This window comes from Lindgomyces ingoldianus (genome assembly GCF_010093535.1).
Source record: "Lindgomyces ingoldianus strain ATCC 200398 unplaced genomic scaffold BDR25scaffold_1, whole genome shotgun sequence".
NCBI classification, from domain to species: domain Eukaryota; kingdom Fungi; phylum Ascomycota; class Dothideomycetes; order Pleosporales; family Lindgomycetaceae; genus Lindgomyces; species Lindgomyces ingoldianus.
Genome location: NW_022985162.1, coordinates 1828998 through 1850742, shown reverse-complemented (window position 1 = coordinate 1850742; position 21745 = coordinate 1828998). Strand labels below are relative to the sequence as shown.

The window sequence follows — 21745 nt, the reverse complement described above, 5'->3', positions numbered from 1 at the left end:
AGCTACCCGAACTTTCCTAAATGCTGGAAGACCCTGATTCTATGCGCTCTATAGGTGAGATAGACCCCGGCGCTATGCTCTCTTTGGGAGAGGAAGAAGAACCTAGGCGTGCAATTGCTGCCCCAGGCCGAATTTTAGGTCCAAATGCTTACTGAGGCCTCCTTGCTCCTGCCCCACTTCCTCCATTGCCGCGTCGGAAAAATCCCGTCATAGCAAGTGAGATGGACAGGAAGTACTTCATGCATCTCGCGCTCTACAGCGACATCGTGCTCACCGACTCCCTCAGAATCCATCAAGACACCAGCACACACGATGATTACACCGACAACATCCTCGTCATAGCACTGAACGCTTTTCACCTAACCGCATCGGATACAAGCCGGTGCAGTCTAAGGTACGTCAAGATTGTAACTAAGAGGAATTGCTTGAGCACGTACTACGCGTGTAAAATCATGTCTCTAGTCGTGAGATGGGACGACACAGATAAGTACCTGCATAAAATCTTCACAGGCGAGATCTCACGAGAAGAGCAACCTACGCTTGGGTATAGATTCGCAGCATGGAGAAGGTGTTTGCAAAAACGCTTCTTCGGATTCGAGGAGTGAAGAATGAAGGAATGAAAGGACATATAGAACTAGGGTTTGGGAACCTGATGAAAATGGCGCTATCTCTTCCCATAAACTCCGCGCGAGCGGAACCCGACCCGAAGATTCGAATTGGGTTTCAATTGGGAACGAACCCTCACGCCTAACGACTACATATTTACTTACTGGATTAGGGAAAGTAAGCCTAGAATCCTGACGCTAGTGGAGTCTCCGTACTGGTGGATTACGGGACCATGCTGGCGGGACAAGGCGTGTATTAAGAGAAGAGATCGCGCTACCAAAATAATTAATCGCAGCTATGAAAGCGAAGCACGAACGCCTCACCATTGGCACGTCTGACAACACCACGTCCCAGTGCACTGTCACTTCTGGTAGCTATTCGCTTCGAACACTTCGGTCTAAGCCTCCCAATGCCGCAGCTATGAAGGCAGATAAGAAAACTGGGAGGTTCTCGCGGCTCTGAAGAGAAGAAGACACCTGATATTGGAGAGCAAGTGAGTGATAACAAGAAGGGAATGGTAAGTGACCTGAATATTGAGGATATGGTCCGAATATGCGAAAAGAAATAGGATAGCTAGGACTTAGGAATGTAGAAAGGGGCGAATCCCACCTATCACCTCAACCAGCGACTGCGAGTTGTAAGTATACGGAATGAATCCTGGTTTTCATTAACAGGAAGGGTAATACAGTGCAGTTGAGCTAGAAAGCGCTGCCGGGAAAACGAGGCTAGGGGGTCCTGGCGGCTTCTACAGCAGTTAATATAGAATCGCCGTGATATGTCTGGTGGGTTGCCAGGAAGTGGAGGGAGTGGATAGATTAACGATGCTTCAGTATGATTGCAAACTTCTGTAGCTTGACCTAAAAGCATGCTAATGCTTCACGTAGTTAAGCCACAAAGCTACCATGATCACTCCTTGCCCTCCCATCTACCTTCTCATATGCCCTCCACCACAATGCCAGGTTCGCTGCTACCAATAAATCCACCATCTTCAGACCCTCATCCTCAATGATGAGTTTCCCTAGCTTTGCCTGCTTGCCGCCAAAACCACCACCAGCGTATTCTTGGCCGAGGGATAGGTCTAACCGCTCGAGCGAGTTTTTCACCTCTGAACTATTTCTTTGAATATCTGAAATATATGAGCTGTTCCGGCTATTTCGCGGTCGATGAAAGAACGAAGATCGTTTGGACTCGTCAGGCATAGGAGTGGTAGCTTTCGAGCTGCTTGGGAGATTAAAGCGCAGTTCACTGACGGATATTGGTACGGGTGCTGTTCCCTGGAGCCCGGGAACACTGTGCCGACACTGAATAATTAATTAGACCTCCTTACATCTCCATGGTAAAGCACGGGAGAGAAGCTGAATAGCGGTCTATATACCTTTAACGAGCCCCCACCAGCTCCAGTGATAAATTCGCAACGGCCATTCCAAGGGCTCAAAAAAACGTAGCCTCTAAAGGTCGATGTTTTGTTCGACACCTGAATTGTTTTGTAAGATAGATCGTCCCAAGCAGGAAAAGGTGGTGTCTCAGAAGGCCCAAGTGTGGAGGATACACTTCCACGTTGCCAGCTCTCGGAGCTATTCCGGGGACTTTCACGACCTATGTTTGAGTCGTGTGAGTTGATTCTCCGATGGCCAAAGCCACCACTAGAGTATTTTGAGCCCTCCATCCACACTCGTCGCCGGAAGACATTCTCTCCTTGGTCTGCCTGTTCACTTGCAGCGGCGTTGGATGTCGGCGCTAAATGTGCTTTGAGGGCGGAGTCAGTGTGTAGGAACTTCGAGTAGCCAGGATTTAAAATATCAATATACATCGGTGCACCCGTCCTTTTCCTTTGACTTGGATCATTGATGGCTAAAGAAGATACATCGAGGACTGGCGGGTCTTCTATGCGGGAGACGTTCCACTGGGCGCCAGATGCTGGATCTCGTCGGATGAGCGTAAGAGATGTTCCTGTACTGGAGAAATATTCGGACGGTCTTCGTGGAGGAAGTGGAGGCACTTCATTTTCATCGCGAGGGCGCGTTGCGGCGTTTGATAATCCCCTTGGGGGGAGTGGAGGCCCCTCATCGTCATCAATTGGGTAAGGAGGTGGCCCACTCCCAGGCTGTTGATTATAATTGGGGTTTAGAAATTGGGGGGACTTCTGAGGGTACCCTTCAGCGCTGATGTTCTGTCTATTCTGGAAGTCGTTCTGTGGGGCCAGAGTTCCAGGTATTGGCTTCCTCTTTGGTGCAACTGGCATGCTAGGAGGGGCTAGAGCGGGCGATAGGGGCTTCCGGTGGACTGGTGGTTGCGGAGGCTGATCTGGCTGGGCATCGTACCTTGATTCAGTAATGGGATTTGCACTCGGTACGATGAGACGAGTATCCTCCGGTTGGTCGATATGGAGGTAGTAGAGAGAGCTTTGCACGTCCTCTGCAGTGACCACCTTGTCTCGCGGTTTCATGGGAGTGAGGAAGACATCTAAAAAGAATGAGGCCCGGGTCCGCAAAGATCAAACAGGGCAGCTGTACCTCTGCTGCCCGGTACACGAGCAATGTATAAGACTAACGGCTCATGTTTAACATGCGTCGGATTTCTTGGATAAGATGGCGGGTTGGAGGCAAGTGTAGTCAGCGAAGACAGCGATCGGGCTTCAACGACCGGAGTGGACATCTGAGCAAAGGATAGGGAGTCGCTTGGAGAAAAGAGATGAGGAAGATGAATGAATAGATGTAGCGGCAGGGTCGTAGAGGCTAAGATTGAAATTTGCGCTAGAGCAGAGGATCTCTACTGTTTTGTGCTAGCCGATGAGGCGTGCTTTCATATTTATGGGAGAGGGCTGAAGTTACGAATCTGGGTGGCAGTGCAGACCCTTTGATACCTTCTGCGGCAAATGGGTTGAATCACCCAATCTGGGTGACAGGCATTGCTACACAAACGAAAGAGAACACCCAGTAGGACGTGCGAGTGATGAGAAATTGAGAAGGTTGGAAGGTGGAACATCGAGGTTAGAGAATTGGGGGTTGCGCATTGTAGCTGCCTATTGGATCGCGCAAAGATACCGTACTCCGAAGTCACGTACTCCCAAGGAATTTCCAAACTTCTAGAGAGAATGTGGATAACTAGGATGCTGCAGACAAGATAAAGAGAAGTATACGCGACTGTTATAACCTTAAATCATCAAGCATCGCTTTCCAAGGCTGCTTTTACTGCTCGCGGCATGTTCCGCAGTTCCAGCCACTTCCTTGGCCCGTGCGCGAAGCGCCAAGATTTCGATCCAAAAATTCGCCTAGATTCACACGACACACGACGCTACACTGACGGCGCCAATACATCATTCACCTTCGACTTAATGCGGCTTCTTGACATCGTGGATTAATTAAAAGACCCAGGTTAGATCTAGATCTAGTTCTTAAATCTGGCAACATGGGAGACGACCTCGAGGTTTGTCGTCCGTTCCCACCCTGCACATTCACCCGTAGCTAAAACCTACTAGGAGCGTTTAAAGAGCCATGCTCGAGCATTTGAGGGCCTGATGTCTTTAATCCCAGCAAAAGAATACTACGGAAAGGATGCGAGCATTACCAGCGTATGTACTAGTCTCCCTTGGTTACGAAAAATGGATGCTAAATGCATGTCTGTGTAGGAGCAATGGCGGAAAACGAAGAAACAGACCAAGGAGGAATGGCAAGCTGCCAAACGAGCCAAGCTAGATCCTGCTTCACACAAGACCGCCAAAGATGTCCTAGATGAGAACGCTCGAAAACGAAAGCGCGAGCTGGAAGGCGAAGAGTCGTCGGATATTGACATGGACGTCCAGAAAGAGAAGCCTCTTGAAGGACTAAAGGCGGCTACAAGTCAAAAAAAGAAGCAAAAGACTGGTGGAGACGCAGGTGTGCAGATTGACGCGGGTATGTCGGGGCCTGGTGGCGATGGTGGTGCTACGTTAGGTTCCCGAGTAAAGGCCAAGGCCGATAAGAGAAAACAGAGGCTCGAGAAGAGAAAGAAGAAGTTATCGGAAAGGCAGCAGAAAATGGAAGTTGAGAAGGCTCAGCAAGAGGAGCTCAGCGCAGGTTTGGGTGATGATAAGTGTGCCGACGAGGAAGCCGAGGGAGAAGGCGCACATATGGGAGACGAGCATGGCGGCGACCGAATCCAAGCCATAGATGTCAGTGGAATCACCGAGGACATACCATCTACAGGAACTTCGTCTACCGGCTCCAACGCTTCGGCAACATCTGTAGTTTCAGCAGCATCATCAACAACATCCATAATACCACCTTCCACTGCAAATCCCGCAGAGGACAAGAAGGACAAGAGGCCTTTTAAATGGGACCCGGCGAAACACGAAGCATTTCAAAACCGATTGACTTTAAAGCTGGAGGCAATGCGGGCAGCAAGGAAAGCAGATGGGCCTGATGGACGACCTGCAAGGAATCGAGCAGAACTCATCGAAGCAAGGAGGAAGAAAGAGGCGGAGCGGAAGGCATCAAAGAAGGCCAGTCGTCAGGTTGCTAAAGAAGATGAAGCACGCGTGAAAGCAGAGGCTGAACTCGCACGACTTCGAGGATCGGGCTCGCCCTCATTGTTCCCCATGCGTACAACACCAGAACAAGAACACAATCTCGCCTTTGGTAGAGTTGCTTGGAAGGATGGACAGCAGCTTGATAGCAGCCTCTCAGGATTCATTGAGTCTCGAAAGCGGAAAGGACCTTCTGATCCGAAGACGGCGCTAGAAGCCGCCCAGAAGAAGCAGTCCAGGATCAATGGCCTAGATGAAGCAAAACGAAAGGATATTGAGGAGAAAGACTTGTGGCTCACTGCGAAGAAGCGTGCACAGGGGGAGAAGGTGCATGACGATCCAGCACTGCTGCGGAAAAGCTTGAAACGAACTGAGAAGCTCAAGGCTAAGAGCAAGCAGGAGTGGAAGGATCGACTTACGAATGTGCAAACTGGCAAGTTCATGAAACAGAAGAAGCGGGAACAGAATTTGCAGAAGCGAAAGGAGGAGAAAGGCGGCAGCAAGGGGAAGAAAACCAAGAAGCCGGGAAAAAAGGTTAAGAGACCTGGGTTTGAGGGAACTTTTAAGGCGAGGTAAACGCGCTTTGGCCTGCTATTGATGAAGGGTGATGGTTGGTATGGGGCATTCCACGGTCATTTTGGCGCATCGGAATTGGAAGAAAATTTGGGAGGGCTCATTGTGCATGATATGCATTTCCGGAGTTATTTGAGCGAGCCACTGTCTGTTGAGCTGCTCCAAGCTCTTATAACTCGAGCGAGATTAGCTCATTATCAGATTCCTTTTCCAAACCTGCTTATGCTCGATACGCTGTAATTAGTGCTCTTAACACCATACTCTCATATACTCCAACCTAGCAATCACTCTCCACGCACGAAGGATGATCATAAAAGGAAAGAGAATCTCTGTTATAAGGCCTTCCTTCTCCTATGATATGTACACATTTTGGGGCTGGCCTGCTCGCCGTTACCGATACGGCGCATCTGCACGAGCCGCAGCAGCGATCTCTGGTTCCCACTTGTCCCCGTTTGCGAGCAATTTCTCTTTGTTGTAGAGCAGCTCTTCCCTGGTTTCGGTCGCATACTCGGCGTTCGGTCCTGCTACAGGTAAGTTCTGTTCAACCGGGCGGATCGTTGGAAGCACTTACCCTCAACGATAGCATCTACAGGGCAGCTCTCCTGGCATAGTCCGCAGTAAATGCACTTGGTCATATCAATATCGTATCTTGTCGTCCTTCTGCTGCCATCCATGCGCTCCTCGGCCTCAATTGTAATAGCCTGCGCAGGACAGATCGCCTCGCACAGCTTGCAAGCAATGCAGCGCTCCTCGCCTGTGGGGTATCGTCGCAGAGCGTGTTCGCCTCGGAAGCGGGGCGAGATGGGGCCTTTCTCAAAGGGATAGAATATTGTGTATCTATCTTCTGGTCAGATATTCGATGCTCATTGTCGCTCAAGGAGAGTGCAATCCTCAATGGGCAGTACTCACGGCGGACGGAAAAACTGTTCCAGCGCAACATACATCCCCCGACACATCTCAAGCAGTAAGAAGTACTTGCCGGCCTTGTCCAGTGCATTTTCTCCTTCATCCCATCGCTTCGGACGTGGTAATCGGAATCCGGGCGGTGGTGGACCGGCTGGGGTGGCGGCTCGAGGGGTTGTGGTTGAGAAGAGGGCGATGGCGGGTGAGGGGAATCGCGACGGCAATTGCGATGCCCTGAGAATGTACGCGGTCGGTCTACCGCGAGCCAGCATCGTCAATGGCTTTGTGCTGGCCATTATGAACGCTGGAGGGTTCCGGGGCGGGTGTCTTAGGGTTTCGGGTGCTCGTGCTATTATGGTGAGGTTGTCACGGAAGAGCTTCGACCATGTGAAACGGCGTTGCGATGATTGGCCAGCTTTCCGTCGACGTTAACGTTTGACTGGAAGGAAATTTGGAGAACAGTGATATTGTCAGGAGGGACAATAATGCTTGCAGATCGAATAATTAATTTGGAGGGATACTTGTATCTCTTGTGGGCGTTGTGGTGACATGTTCTAGAGGTTCTTCATGTCGCTCGAGTATATCACGTGATTTATTCACGGAATATCCCGCTTGCCCTGCAAAGCTTCAAGCCAAAGCATAATCTTGGACCACCTCCACCTCGACCACGCACCCTCCCCTTCAACACTCCAATTCCGCCTAAAATGTTCCGAACAGCTCTTCTCAGATCGGCAAGGCAAGCCATCCGCTCCGCACCGAGGTGCCAGACCCCAATTGCTCGTCCCGTTGTGCGAAGCTCCCTCTTCCAATCGAAGCACATTACTCCCGCTGCATACTTTCAGGCAGTACGATGCTATTCCGCACATGCCGGTCTAGCGAAAGAAGAGGTTGAGGGTCGAATAATGGACTTGCTGAAGAACTTTGACAAGGTAATGCGTTTGACAAACAGAGGTGGATCAGATGGCTAATCCCCGCACAGGTCACCGATACATCGAAGGTATTTCGTGCGCAAATGTTTTCGACATCCGAGAATCTCACGAGCTCTAGCTTAATGGTCAATCACACTTCCACAATGATCTCGGTCTCGACAGTCTCGACACGGTGGAAGTGGTTATGGCAATTGAAGAGGTCAGTCTCTTTGACGTGAGAAATTACTGCACCGAAGTCTAATGCTGCTCTAGGAGTTTAGCATTGAGATTCCAGACAAAGAGGCGGACGCTATCCACAGCGGTATGTCAATTGCATGGCGAATTTACGAGAGGCGCGCTAACAACTCCGTACAGTCAAGCAGGCAGTAGACTACATCTTGGCTCAACCTGATGGTAAGCGCAAATGGCCGCATGTTTAGTGTATAGCCGAAGAAACTAATGGATGCATAGCGCACTAAGTGAGCTGGGTAGGGTAGTGTGCTGTATTTCAAGGATATGCAGGAATTGGGTAGCCGGGGTGACATCAGGCCCCGACTTTATTATACATACATTCCGCTGCTTGTAAAACAATCGCCAGGAATGGCATCCCATGTACGAACGATTAGAATATGATGCTGTCCACTTCAAAACGGAGTCCGCCTTGCTAACGTGATCCTACGCCCGGCACTCGAAAATGGCGGCCTGAACACCGCGCCAAGCGAGCGCAGCTGCAACCTACCTCATATTTACGCTGATAGACTTGTCACACGAGAAACACCCCCCAACTTGAAAAAGGCCATTGCCGTAACCCTCTATCCTTAACGTGAAGAGTCCCTTTCGGACACCCCCTTTCACTGGCCTGATCGCACCGCCACCCGAGCCGATCTTTCTCGCATGCGCACGCCGAGTGGTCACTGCATCCCTGTGCTCCTTCAAGAGCCTCACCCATAAACTCAACAAAGACCCCGAAACACCTCACTCGTTCCACCGCCCATGGCATCTACAGCATCTGGCCTCACGCGCCGAAGAGGAGGAGGTGCAGTGAGTAATGCAGACAACGAGGACGGAAGCAGGGTCAGCTCGCCCGTCCCCAAGCGCGCCGACGACCGCACCCCAGAAACATCATATGAGAACTCTGAAAATGGACACAAGATTGCATTCGATCCGCGGGATATTAGCGAGAGCTCGGAGAGGAATAAGCAGCCCAAACTGACGCTCATGGAGGAGATAATCCTCATGGGTCTGAAGGATAAGCAGGTGGGCTCTCCCGCCTTTGAACGTTTGAAGGGTTCACGCTGACTTGGGCCAGGGATACCTTTCGTTTTGGAATGACAACATATCATATGCGCTCAGAGGATGCATCGTCATAGAATTGGCGTTTAGGGGCCGAATAAGCATGCAGAAGGACTCTTCGCGGCGGCGGTTCCCCCTTGCTGATCGGGTCATTGAGGTCATTGATGATACTCTGACCGGTGAAGTGTTGCTGGATGAGACATTGAAGATGATGAAGTCGAGCGAGAAGATGAGCGTCAACTCGTGGATCGACTTGCTTAGTGGTAGGTCTCTCATTCCCCTTAAAGACTTTTTTACCAGCAGACACTTATTATGGATCATAGGCGAAACGTGGAACCTCATGAAGATTGGCTATCAGCTTAAACAAGTCCGCGAACGATTGTGCAAAGGGCTCGTCGACAAGGGCATCCTACGCACCGAGAAGAAGAATTTCCTCCTCTTCGACATGGCTACGCATCCTGTTGCAGACGGTGGTGCAAAGGAGGAGATAAGAAGACGGGTTCGCAATGTCCTTACAAGCCGCACCGTTGTTCTCCCCGCCAGCCAATTCCTCCCAGAAGAAATGGAGTTCAGATACCTTCGGACTATCACGATGGTCTGCGCCGCATATGCTGCGAATGTGCTGGAGAACGCCTTGACTACCCTTGGACATGAAGCACGGGAACGTGCTTTTGCGCAGGTCGACGAGCTACTGGCCGAGTACTCTCAATGGCCATTCGCTCGGCGGGCAGGCGGCTCTGCTGGTGTCGGTGCCAATCTCGGCCAAGTCATCAATGACGAGGTCAACAACGGGAAGGATAAGGAGTTACAACTTGAGGTGAGCCATGCCCAGGAAGTTCAAGATGAATAAGTCATATGTTAACTGCATCCACAGGTGGTTGCTGCATGTTTGAGCGTCTTTACCAGACTTGACTCTTTGCTCTAAGTATGCACTCCACTGGGACCGATTGTCCGAACACAGGCAGCTTGTTCGACGTTGTTGGTCCTCTCAATTTAAGGAACGGGTCCCCCAACACGATCTACGGCCTCAGCATAGAAAGAAAAGGTTCTAAAAGATGGAACGAGTCTACAAGACAATGGCGTCGTGCCGAGGCTGTCTTTGGGGACTTTTGACATGTTCTTTTCCAGCGTTTCTGTTCAGAGCAACTGGTGGGGATGTATGGCGTTCGGCCCAACATTCGAACGGATGTATTAGCAAACGGCTCTTTTAATTTCCTTAGGGGATGTGAGGACTAATGTTACAAAATTCACACTCGTGCGCGGAATTGCTTTTGTGTAGCGTGCTCTTTAACAGATGGACTGATCTCCTCCCCTACATCCCGCTGTTAAGGACTCGTTACGCCTCCAGAGTTCGCCGATGTGATCCAGAGGAGGTCGAATGGAGCATTTCTAGCGCTTATCACCCCGACACCAACATTGGTCACGTGAGTAATGTAATAATAGCGAAATCAAATGAAACTTCCTGGGGGTTTGCAATATAGAAAATAAAGTACGGGCAAATAGAAGCGATAAGGCATCCATCGTGAGCAGTGCCCGCTGCGTCCGCTTAGGCCGGCACACTTCAGCATCGAGCGGGCTGGCTCGGCGGGATTTGGGAGCGGAGAACGCCTCATCAGTTCCTCTGCTGCCTCGCTGTCACACGCACCTCCAACGAATTGCTGGCATCCCGAGCTTATCCTCCGCCCGCCGCCCGAACCCCCCTTGGAGGAGATCTTGTCATTTCGGGAGCCAATATTCGGCTTGCTGAAGCCGTTCCGACTGTGTTGCGCGCTTGATCTGGCCGGTCGGCAATTCCTCCCTTCAGCCAAACAGAGGCCCCAGCCTGGATTGACGACGCGCAATTTGCATGATCCATCGGTATGTGTTTTTTCTACACCTCCTGCGCCAGTCGCTCGTGATCCTGTCGTGATGGCCATTGACTTCTGAGATGGCTGCTGCTGTTTTCACCGCGCTGCCATCCACCCCTCAGCCCCTTGTTGTTGTCGTAGGCGCAAATGGCGACGCGAGACCTCGACACTAACCCGCCGTCCTAGGACGTCCGCACCTCTATGTGCCCGCGCTACACAGAGCCATCGTAGACCAAGACACGCCCGCAACATCCAGCACCTTCGACACGCGACACCGTGGCGGTCGTGATGCCCGCGCCCATCAACGCGACCCAACCAGACCAGTCGTTTGATGCCGCGGTGCGCCAGCCGCGAAGCGCGTACGGTCTCGAACACAGCACCAACGGGAATACCAACGGGAATACCAACGGGAAACTGGCCGTCCAGACACCAGACGTGGCTACTGTGGGCGACGGCGCCGAGGTTGCGCGCGGTGAGAGCAAGGTAATACAGGAAGGAAAGGAGAAAGCAAAGACTATCCTCGCTGCGTCGGGCATGCCTCACGAAGCGGACATTACACAAGCCTCCAGTTCACAGTCCAAGACTGTGTCGCCCGCCACCACCGGAACCGTCAACGGCGTTTCTCCCAGTCGCAAGCGCTCGCGCTCCGGATCCCGCATACCCTCGCACGCTTCTGCGCAGAAGAAAGACGAGCCTTGGGAACGCTGCGAGGACGACTACCTCCTCGAGCTGTACAAAGAGCGTGATTTTGACGACCTATTGACTGTAACAAGACAAATGGAATACAGCACTGAAACTTTAACTCAGGCTAAAGCTCTGTTCTCCTATTATAGGGATGAGGTACATCCTATTCGGGTAGCCCAACCGGGGGCCATATTTGGGTATGGATACATGGGCTATGGCAATGGATATACCGACATGAAGGGCCCTCGACTACAGTATCCAGCCCAGGCAAAGCGGCCAGGAAACCGCTTGTCGAGACCGGTACGGGTCTCAAAGAAGGACGTAACTGCCCAGGCCGAGCAGATTGAAGACCTGGTGCCCGTGCGCCTGGATATCGAGTTGGATAAGATTAAACTGAGGGACACCTTCACATGGAATCTCCACGACCGAGTCACACCTCCTGATGTGTTTGCAGAGAATCTTGTCGAGGATTTCAAGCTTCCACCCGAGTTCCGCGGCCCTCTAATACAGCAGATCAACCGCGAAATACAGGAGCAGATCACAGATTTTTATCCCCACCCTTATATTCCCGAAGAACCTCTCGATTCACATTTACCGTATTCGGCGTATAAGAATGACGAGATGCGGATACTCATCAAGCTGAATATTACGATTGGCGCACATACTCTCGTTGATCAGTTCGAGTGGGAGATGAACAATCCCCTGAATTCGCCCGAGGAATTTGCAAGGCAAATGGCCGCAGACCTGTCATTATCTGGCGAATTTACAACCGCAATTGCCCACTCGATACGAGAGCAATGCCAGATGTTCACTAAGAGTCTTTATATCACGGGTCATCCGTTCGATGGAAGGCCGGTGGAAGATTCGGATATCCGAGACAATTTTCTTCCATCTCCTCTCCCTTCTGTTTTCCGACCAATGCAGTCCGCGAAAGACTTCACACCTTATCTTTACGAACTGAGCGAGGCCGACCTAGAGCGAGCGGAGCTTTCGATTATGCGAGAGCAGCGCCGGCAGAAACGATCTGTCAATCGACGTGGTGGACCAGCATTACCAGATCTCAAGGACCGACAAAGGACTGCCCGTACTTTGGTTGTTTCTTCCGTTCTCCCCGGAGCCGCCGAAACGACTGAAGACAGCAGAATGTTTAAAATCTCCCGAAGTTCTAAACGGGCCGGCGGTCGCCCTGGTCGCACCGATGGCGGAGATGATTCCGACGAATCTGACAGTGACGAATCTGTGGCAGAGTCTCCAGCACCTTCGCAGCTTACCGGTGGTACTGCTCGAACCAGGAATATGCGTACGGCTGCAAATGCTGCTCAAGCTGCAATGAGATCGGCAATGGGAAGGTCAGCAACTCCTGAAATTTCGACGCTACACCACCACGAAACCAGGACCTCCGCCCGACGACTCGGTCATGAAGTCCGAGAAGAGAGTGTGTCAGAACCTACATCCCTCGTTGTAAAGCTCCGAATATCAGCAAAGAAGTTCCGAGAATACCTTCAAAATCCAAAACCTCTTCCAAAACCTGCTTCAACCCCTGTAATGGCTCCAACACCTCCTCCTGCTCGAAGCGCAACTTCGATGCCTCCTCCCCCCTCACCAGCAATGCCACCCCGTTCAACTCCCGCAAACGGGGCACAGCCAGTGGAAGCCCCCTCACGCATACCATCAACTCCAACGCCAGCCCCTCAACCTCAGCAACAGTGGCAGTACTATCCCGATGGGCGGGCAGATGCACCGTATCCCCTCCCGCCTGGTTCAACTTCAGTACGTTGAATGATCAGTGGTTTCTTAAAGAATTGATCACTTACTGTGTTGTAGGCACCTCCACCTCCATGGTTGCAGAACGCCCTTCAAGAGTTAAGAGAGAAGAATCCCAACGACCTTTTCGAGGCTACCATGCGCTACAACATCATTGATCAAAAGACCCAGAGCACCGTCAAAGCGGACCAGCTTACCGGAAGCGCGACTCTTCCTCCAGGCATTAAAGCGCAGTGGCTACCCCGCATCCGCTGTATTGACTGCCCTGGAAAACTCTACACCGCTGGGCCTGGTTTGACAGTGGAGAATTTCGAAGTCCATCTCAAGAATCGTCAGCACAAGGCTAGCGTTGAAAGGCGGACAGGAAAGACAAGCGCTTCATAGAAATCTAACGAAAGCACGTTCTTGCACTATTTCATGGCATTGCATCAGAGTGGGGTAAATAATCGAACTCCCTCATATTGGCGTGCGTAATTACCGGTGTTTGTACAAATTACGGGAGAGTTACTGCTCATGAGGCAGAGCCAGGGAACGTGGACGTGGATCGGCGTTTTCATTTGCCGGTGCATTTGGAAAGGAGAGTATGCCTCGACACACCAAACTTCTTGGATCGTTAGGCATATGGCGTTGACGGATGCTTAAGATATGTACCGTAGAACAGTCGTGGTTAGAAACTCTGCTTTTGAGGTTGCTACAACACGTTGCGATAGCCAATTGACACAATTCATATTTAGGGGTTCGGCTGAGCTCCATTATATTGTACAAGTCCACGTCACCAGTCTTTCGTACACCTCCTGTTCCTCCCGTCTCCAGAGCGATCTCACCCTAATTCCTTCGCTCGAAATCGATTACGCAGAGCAGGTTTCATCACGTGCCCAGGTTGTCCACTTCAAGCGAGCGTCTTAGTTTCGACAATGCACCGCTCTACTTTCCACTACCTAATTTTCTTCGTCCTCCTACTTGCCATGAAAAGCCACGCACAGGTCCAGGTTCGCCTCCTGACGCATAATATCCGATATGCTACTACGAGTCCATTTAAAGGCGAGAAACCATGGGCAGAGCGACGGCAGCTCCTCCTTAATGAGCTATGCTTCAATACACTGTATAGTCCTGAAAGCTTCATTTGTCTGCAGGAAGTTCTGCATAACCAGCTGGTGGATATCATGGTCGGTTTGAACAAGACGGCTTATGAATGGGATTATATCGGCGTTGGTCGTGACGACGGAAAGGAGGCAGGCGAATACAGTCCTATTATCTACCGCCCAAAGATCTGGAAACTGGAGTCTTGGAAGACGTTCTGGCTCTCCCAGACCCCTGATAAGCCCTCTAAAGGCTGGGATGCGGCATCCATCAGGATCTTGACCGTGGGCTTCTTTCAGCACAAGGAGAGCAAGAGGAGGGTTATAGGCATGTGTACGCATCTGGATGACCAAGGGGGAACGAGTCGAACGGAGAGCGCGAAGCTCATCCTCAAAGTCGTGGATCAGGCTAGCTCTGGGGGCAATTCTTCAGACCCGGTACCCGTTTTCCTGGCAGGCGACCTGAACAGCGAACCCTCTGGCTCGGCGTATCAGATCTTGAATGGGAAGAATTCGACGCTACAGGATGTAAACGATCTAGCGCCGGTCAAGTATGGAGACAAGAATACGTTTACAGGGTTTCAGGACAGCACGACGAAGACGTTAATTGATCACGTTTTTGTAGGGCCGAGGGGAAGAGCGGATTGGGAGGCGAGGGCGTATGCAGTGCTGCCGAATAAGTTTGAGGACGGAGTATATAATAGTGATCATAGAGCGGTCATTGGGGACTGCGTTTTGAAGGAATGAGGGGCTTGATGGAAACGGCCAAGCTGGCGCTGGGGAATTATATTACGACATCTTGGAGGCAGCCTGGAGTTAATTAATCATGAACAAGGAGATTTTGGTCGACTGTGAGAAGGTGGAAGAGCATTTGATATTGAAGAAAGATCTGTGTGTCGTGGGTAGGTTCCGTTCAGTGGCATGACTTCGAATGCGTGGTAGAAGCGAGGCAATTGAGCTAGCAGCGAGCGGTATTGCGCGTTCACCGCATGTCATCACCTGTCGTCTCCCAGAAATGTGGGCATTATTTGTGAAGTAGCAGGTGATCTGTGAATCGTCTCCCTTGTGGCCATTTGCATTCATTGGCTTCCAAGCGAGGAAAGAACCCCGCTGAGGGGCACTACAGGCACGAAAACAGCAGGCGGGCCACACGACGTTAAAACAACAGGGCTTCACCTTCACTCCCTTTTGTACCGCCCTCAATTCTTCGGCCATTAAACACACCAACCATCAATATGGCAGAAGAAGCAACCGTTGGTACGCTCGAGTCTCTCCTTCTCCATAAGAGTCGTTTACCCGGTCTCCCAGCTCTGGGAGCTTGGTCTTGCTTGTGACGACAGAAGAGTCACGGTACTAATTGACCTCGACAGACTACACTCTGGCCAACCCGGATACCTTGACCAAGTACAAGGTAGCCGCGCAGATCTCTCAGAAGGTACTTCAAGAGGTGACAGGTACGTCCCTCCCCGAGCCATTCGAGTTGGACTCGAGAATTGGTCGGAAGCCGTGGGCTGATCGCTTGCAGGATGGTGTGTCGAAGGCGCCAATATTGTGGAACTCTGCGAACGCGGCGACAAGCTACTCGAAGAGGAAGTTTCAAAGGTCTACAAGGGCAAGAAGGTCTCAAAGGGCATCGGCCACTGCACTACCGTCTCTCCGAACTCATACATCACTCCATACACTCCCTTAAAGTCAGACGCCGAGGAGGCCGCTACCACACTGAAGGCGGGCGAATGCATTAAGATTCAGCTTGGGGCTCAGATCGATGGCTTCCCTGCCATTGTGTGCGATTCCATCCTGATACCGTCCGAGAAGAAAACTGACGGCGAAATCTCTGGTCGAGAGGCAGATCTTCTCTTAGCCACATACTACGCAAACGAGTTGTTGTTGAGGTTGATGCTTCCACCGGGTCTGGTTGCTTCTGGCATGGAGGAGGAGCAGAAGAAGGCGGCAGCACAAAAGCCTTATACCCAGGGTAAAATTACGCAAATGCTGGAAAAGGTTGTACAGGCCTACGATTGCAATCTGGTTGAGAGTACTACTATCTGGCTATTCGAGCACAATGAAATTGAAGCCAAGAAGAAGATCATTCTAGCACCAGGCGAAGGTGTCAAGGGCGAAGGCCTGCCTGAGGTTGGGGAAGTGTGGGGAGTTGAGATGGGCGTCAGCTTGGGTGGTGGCAAGGTCAAGACCCTTAGCAACAGGCCCACTCTGCACCGCCGCACAGCTACTACGTATGGATTGAAGAGGCCAACGTCGAGGGCAACGTTGTCTGAGGTGGTCAAGAAATTTGGAACCTTCCCTTTCAGTCTGAGGCAACTGGACGACGAGAAGGCAGCCAAGGTCGGTGTCGTCGAATGTGTCCGAGGAGGTGTGCTCCGTCAGTACGAGGTTGTTGGTGACAAGAACAATGATCCTGTCGCTAGGCTCTTCACGACTGTTGGTAGGTCAATAGCTCACTTCTTCCGTGCTTTTCGTGGCCGCTTCTGGCTGCTGTGCCCACTGGTACAGTTCATTGTATGGCTGAACTTTTCAGCATCTGCTTCCCTGGTTAAAATTCCCGTTTGATATTGTTCAGATGGCTAATTTTTTTTTTTTTGCAAAGCTATCACAAAGAACGGAATGACGCGCTTGGCTGCACCGCCTCCTCCTAATCTATCCAAGTACAAGACCGACAAGAAGATCACCGACGCGGAGGTTCTGAAGATTTTGGAGCAGCCCATTGGCAAGACATCAACCAAGAACAAGAACAGGAAGAAGAAGAAGAAGGCCGCCAAGAAGGCCGAGAGTGAAGAGGAGGAGAGCAGTGACGAGGAGTAGACTATCAACCAAGCAAAATCACCAGAGGCTTGCCAGCAGAGGAATGTACGTGGCTCACTCGGCACTCAAGCGCTCGAATTCTTGCGCTCAACTTCATAGGGGGCACTTGGATCATTCCACTGCTTGCGTTCTGTCTATGTCTGAACCCGGATTCGTGGATCTGTAGACCAGCCCTGTAGGTAGATAGTGCCTCTAATGGCTTTCAAATAAACAGATACCTTCACGTCATTCTGAATCTCTCATGTCATGTTGACTGCAGTGTCGGACCTGAAGACCCGTACTCAGGGGTTGGGGGATATAATCACGGGGCTCGCGCTTGTATGACTGAGGAACAATTGTGGCCATGCAATATACCTTTCTCTATATGGAGACACTTTTTTTTTTGCCAATATACTTCGAGTGAACAATCAGTCGGGCCCAGCCTTACGTAAGGGAAGGGTGGTTGTCGCGGAGAGCGGAGGTGAAAAGATGAGCCTACTTGCCTTCAAGTCACCACCGCCATCCCACAGCACAAACTTTTCTTTCTTTTCCAGAATTCCTCCAGCGGCAAACTTTCGACTCGGTTCTACTTTTCATAGAGTTGCCCGCGGTTATCACGAGATTTTTGCCTTGGTTGGGCGGCCAGGGGATCCGGACTGCCGCGACCTCGCTAGATAGATGTCCTTGATCTCCATCTTCCTTTCACAAATCCACCCTCCTACATCAATCTACCACCCACCCTGCGGCAAGACGGGTGCGCACCGCCGGAGCTGTTTGTACGCGAATATTTCCGGTTGAACGCGTGGTAAGTGTTAATTGAGAGATTTTCCACGGGCGGCGCGCTTACAAACTCGCAGCTCCAGTCGCCATGCCGCACTTGCGGAAACGCAAGTCCTCGAGGAACTCAACGCCCCTCAACCTTCACGATGCGCCTTCGCCCACCTTAGAACCGACGAAAGCCAAAACCCAAAGCTCTCTGGACTCTTGGATTGAACCCCCGCTAAAAAATCCCACTCCGTCGTTCGAAGACCACGGCTTCGCGCGACACGGCGTCCTCGAGACTATGGCTCCTCTCGGCGTGCCCCCGTCCGCAAAAGCAAGGCAGCGAGCTCGCGCGTCCGGCGATCCGACTACCCGACGTTCACTCTTTGTCCAAAACGGCAATGTGCTGGCCGGCGAAGAGGGTGTGTCCACCCCAGAGTTGACGCCAGCCCCGGAGGTTGAGCAGGACGATTCGGAGAGGCCAGACGACGAAGAGATGCAGGCCGTGCTTCCCACACAGGACGAGGAGGAAGATGACGATTATGTGCCAAAAAAGAGCAAGGGAACCCCAAAGGCTGTAAAGGCTCCGGTCAGGAGAAGTAAGACTCCTGTCGGCAGCAAGACCCCCATCCAGAGCAAAACACCAGTCAAAAATGGTATCAGCAAAACAATGTCAACTCCGGCTCGCGACCCAGTACCACAGGGCACTCCGCCGAACGTCGCCGTCGCCACCAGGCAGCGCATGCAGATAGCCGTGAACGACGCCATCGCTCGAGCGAACGCGAATTTTCAACAGAACATCGGCACCGCTCTGCGACAAATGCACGACGATAGCCTAAACGACTCTTACATTGCGTCCGTCATAGAATCAGTCATTCATCAAACTTCTACGCCGGAGCAGTTCCAAGCGTTCCGCCTTTACATCAAGAGCGCAAAGAAACGCGCGAAACTTCAGGCAAGGGAACGCCAATCATCGGAGGTACGAGGAGCTTCCTTTCACCGTCCAGCGAATTTTCCAGCTTTCACTGGCAGACACACAACGGTCAATTCGCCTTCAAATTTCAAAGCTGCTAGAGAGCAGCACGACACCACTGTTACCCCACCACAGCAACCACCGACAGTCAATCCGAACATGTCGGGTGAAGCCATGCCCGAGGATTCAATTGCAGTTGCGTCCCCAGCTAAAGCACCACCTCATCCCCTCAATAACGCCCCTGCACTAACTGCAACGCGCTCACCATCATCACAAGCGTCACGAATACCGTCAAAGTCGCCGCCAAAACAGCAAGTAACCAAGGGAGAGTCGTCCTCACCAGAAGCGGATGTAGACGCTTCAGCTGAACCGTCCACTAAAGCTCCGTCCGCGAATGCCCCAAGTCCCTACTCTGTTGATGCCAGCGACAGCGATCTTTCTGAGGTCAACGAGGAGATCGTCCAGAATGGACCACCAGGGTCAGCTCAGGTCAACGGTAATGGGGCTGCTACTGTTTCGAAGAAAGGAAGAAATGCGGCGCTTGCTCGGGCTGGGAAGAAGGCACGAGCAAACTCGGCGAAGCCTAGCGGCAAGAAAGAAAAGAAGCATCCACCAACCCCGCAAGAGCTGGCTGAAGAGGAGGAGCTTCATCAAAAGAGACAGGCCATGGTGGATCGTCAGCGGTCTCGTATAAACTTCAACCCGCCCGTATCCGACATTCGTTTTGAGGACGAGATTCACGAGACTGAGTCCATCTCCTCATCACAATTTGCTCTTGGGCCCCCTGTCGAGACAATCCGCGTCCGCCGTGTTGGTCGACCAGCGCGTAACAATACCATCCACATCCCAGCTACGCTTGGAAAGCGGTTGCGCGAGGACGACCCGAGTCTACCTTCACCACAGCTCAAATCAGCCCGCCCGTCGCGTCCGACAACGCCAGCTGTGCCTGGCCCAGCTGCTAAGCGACTTAAGTTGACCAACGGCCAATCTGCAAGGACCAAGCGATCGTAAGTTCTTTTCCATTATTTCTGCCCTGCCATCAGTTCTGTCCCGGTTTTGGAGGCTAGAGGTCGCTTGCGCCTCGCCAGAGACACCCTTTCTGTGCGAGGGGTGTGGCCTACATTGGTTTTCCACGTGTTCATGTCGCAAGTACTGTCAATTTGGTATCAAGGGCATTTGACTAATCATGGTTCTACACATAGGCCGGTCAAAAATCGGGATGGACCGATCGCTGGAATCCCGCATATGGGTGGTGGTGGCGGTCTGAGACCGTTGGGGCCTGATGACAATGAGCCGGTAGGTGGCACTCAAATCCCGCTGCACCCAACCACATCATCCTTTCTTCCCTCCACCACAAACATCAACAAAATTCCTATATTCCTTTTCATTCCATCACGCATGATTCTCACAACTCTTTCTCTTCCTCTAAAGTTCCCTTACTCGCCTCCAAATTCGTCTTTATCCTCTCCACTAACATGGTCACAGGGCTCCCCACCTTCAGAGAGCGACGACTATTGCGCTGCCTGTAAAGGCACGGGTGAATTCATCTGTTGTGATGGATGTCCACGCGTCTTTCACTTCCTCTGTTGTGACCCACCGCGCATCGATGCTCCTGAAGGATCTTTCTTCTGTCACGAGTGTGAGGCGCGTCAGAAGCGTATCGACGACTCCGTGGAATCCTTCTCTCCGTTGGTGTCACTGTTCAAGAAGCTTGAAGGCACGAACACGCGATCTTTTGCTCTTCCTACTGAGATCCAGACCTTCTTTGAAGGCGTCGAAGCTCGTGAAGATGGCTCTTACGGCGAACAGATAAAAAAATATCCTCTGTAAGTTGTTTGTGCAGCCTTTGCAGGCTCTGGTACTGACGTTACAAAGCTCGAAGAGCAGCGGCTACGGCTATCAGAAGCCTGATTACGTGAAGCTTAATGACACCAACCACAAGGCCATTCTTTGCGTCAAGTGTTCCGAGTCTGCTGGGGCTGCGCCAGGAGCTATTGTCAAGCGACCGATGCTCCAATGTGACTTTTGCCAGGACCACTGGCACCTAGACTGTTTGGATCCGCCGCTCGCAAACCCGCCGTTCATAGGTCTGGAGGCAACGCATCGCGACGCTTGGAAATGCCCACGTCACATTGATCACGAACTTCGCAGCGGACAGGTTTTGCAAAATGATTTGAATACTGTCAACAGTGTTGATATCGAGATGGAAGATGTCGCCCCTGTCACCCGAGTCGCCCGCAAGATCCGAAAGCCGAGGATCCCGACCGTTTACGAACCAGCTTTCTCACGTGGCGTCCATAACAACGGGCTTATCGAGATCATCAATGATGACGGTGATGATACAGACGGCGAAGGCAACTACATTTTCTCGACACGTCCTCGCGATGGTCTTGACGAAGAGACAGATCAGTTTGCCAAGTTGTTCCGTGTTCCTGAGAAAGGTCTCGTGCTTGATTTCATTGACAGGGTCAAGAAGTAAGTTTTCCATCAAATTTCATCATATTCCTTATCTAACTTCTATTTTAGTTCTCGTATCGAGAAACGAAAGGCTGAAAAGAAGGCTGTGAAGGCTGCTGTGAGGGCTGTCGCGAAGCGCAAGGCTTCACTTGAGGCTTTCGCCGCTAGGCCGATCGCTACACAGCAGGCTGCACTTCACCTCGTGCAATATGCCAATAAAGAGGAGGACATCGGACTCAATGAGACGAGCGTCCAAGGTTTGATTCTGGGTCTCACAGTAAGCTCCCTTGTGCCCCACATGCCTTGTTTGATCAGCGCTAATTCGTGTGAAACAGGCCGAAGCCCCCAACGACGTTGTCACTGCCATCTCTGACGCTGGACCTGGATCCCTTACGGAGCAGAAACGAGCCGAATTGCTGAAGCTTAAGGAGTTGATCGATCGTGCTCTGAAGAATTGAACACGCCTACTGGCTCCTACTAATCGCCACCTACTCCCACACAACGAAGTGGAGACGCTTGGGTTACCCTCAACACCAGACCTCCCTCGCTATATATGGTCGAGCTACTGTGTGCACTGGTTTCTATGTCCTACA

General features: G+C 51.7%; 8 protein-coding genes across 8 annotated transcripts; 6 read left to right on the top strand and 2 right to left on the bottom strand.

Annotated features, from left to right (window-relative positions):
• Positions 1 to 20: 20 nt before the first annotated feature.
• Positions 21 to 1174, top strand: BDR25DRAFT_348243 (uncharacterized protein; the record flags this gene model as incomplete). The annotated part of the gene is made up of 6 exons (XM_033694382.1): positions 21 to 108; positions 157 to 601; positions 633 to 783; positions 808 to 856; positions 902 to 1001; positions 1033 to 1174. 6 exons carry the CDS (start codon positions 21 to 23, stop codon positions 1172 to 1174), a joined length of 975 nt encoding a protein of 324 aa, XP_033554792.1.
• Positions 1175 to 1490: 316 nt separating this feature from the next.
• BDR25DRAFT_275542 (uncharacterized protein) lies at positions 1491 to 3567 on the bottom strand (the record flags this gene model as incomplete). Its single annotated transcript, XM_033687501.1, has 3 exons — positions 3120 to 3567; positions 1982 to 3072; positions 1491 to 1907 (listed from the first exon to the last, which is right to left on the bottom strand). Exons 1-3 carry the CDS (start codon positions 3259 to 3261, stop codon positions 1491 to 1493), a joined length of 1650 nt encoding a protein of 549 aa, XP_033554791.1. The 5' UTR covers positions 3262 to 3567.
• A 345-nt stretch (positions 3568 to 3912) lies between these two features.
• Positions 3913 to 5811, top strand: BDR25DRAFT_330563 (SURF6-domain-containing protein). The gene is made up of 3 exons (XM_033692542.1): positions 3913 to 4032; positions 4085 to 4177; positions 4235 to 5811. Exons 1-3 carry the CDS (start codon positions 4015 to 4017, stop codon positions 5684 to 5686), a joined length of 1563 nt encoding a protein of 520 aa, XP_033554790.1. The 5' UTR covers positions 3913 to 4014; the 3' UTR covers positions 5687 to 5811.
• Positions 5812 to 6031: 220 nt separating this feature from the next.
• BDR25DRAFT_330562 (NADH-quinone oxidoreductase) lies at positions 6032 to 7091 on the bottom strand. The gene is made up of 3 exons (XM_033692541.1): positions 6593 to 7091; positions 6255 to 6520; positions 6032 to 6204 (listed from the first exon to the last, which is right to left on the bottom strand). The coding sequence occupies exons 1-3, from the start codon at positions 6880 to 6882 to the stop codon at positions 6074 to 6076; spliced, it is 687 nt and encodes a 228-aa protein (XP_033554789.1). The 5' UTR covers positions 6883 to 7091; the 3' UTR covers positions 6032 to 6073.
• A 139-nt stretch (positions 7092 to 7230) lies between these two features.
• BDR25DRAFT_275532 (acyl carrier protein) lies at positions 7231 to 8143 on the top strand. Its single transcript, XM_033687500.1, has 6 exons — positions 7231 to 7515; positions 7566 to 7583; positions 7634 to 7714; positions 7768 to 7816; positions 7870 to 7908; positions 7966 to 8143. Exons 1-6 carry the CDS (start codon positions 7291 to 7293, stop codon positions 7971 to 7973), a joined length of 420 nt encoding a protein of 139 aa, XP_033554788.1. The 5' UTR covers positions 7231 to 7290; the 3' UTR covers positions 7974 to 8143.
• An 82-nt stretch (positions 8144 to 8225) lies between these two features.
• On the top strand, positions 8226 to 10207 carry BDR25DRAFT_250361 (vacuolar protein sorting-associated protein 74). Its single transcript, XM_033686063.1, has 4 exons — positions 8226 to 8751; positions 8804 to 9050; positions 9111 to 9604; positions 9662 to 10207. Exons 1-4 carry the CDS (start codon positions 8488 to 8490, stop codon positions 9710 to 9712), a joined length of 1056 nt encoding a protein of 351 aa, XP_033554787.1. The 5' UTR covers positions 8226 to 8487; the 3' UTR covers positions 9713 to 10207.
• A 366-nt stretch (positions 10208 to 10573) lies between these two features.
• BDR25DRAFT_5865 (SNF5-domain-containing protein) lies at positions 10574 to 13810 on the top strand. Its single transcript, XM_033698785.1, has 3 exons — positions 10574 to 10644; positions 10821 to 13088; positions 13143 to 13810. The coding sequence occupies exons 2-3, from the start codon at positions 10923 to 10925 to the stop codon at positions 13464 to 13466; spliced, it is 2490 nt and encodes an 829-aa protein (XP_033554786.1). The 5' UTR covers positions 10574 to 10644; positions 10821 to 10922; the 3' UTR covers positions 13467 to 13810.
• Positions 13811 to 14047: 237 nt separating this feature from the next.
• Positions 14048 to 21610, top strand: BDR25DRAFT_321095 (uncharacterized protein; the record flags this gene model as incomplete). Its single annotated transcript, XM_033691946.1, has 12 exons — positions 14048 to 14712; positions 15049 to 15052; positions 15175 to 15178; positions 15532 to 15615; positions 15687 to 16604; positions 16767 to 16967; positions 17818 to 19702; positions 19898 to 19991; positions 20181 to 20521; positions 20571 to 21170; positions 21222 to 21429; positions 21488 to 21610. 12 exons carry the CDS (start codon positions 14048 to 14050, stop codon positions 21608 to 21610), a joined length of 5127 nt encoding a protein of 1708 aa, XP_033554785.1.
• Positions 21611 to 21745: the final 135 nt, after the last annotated feature.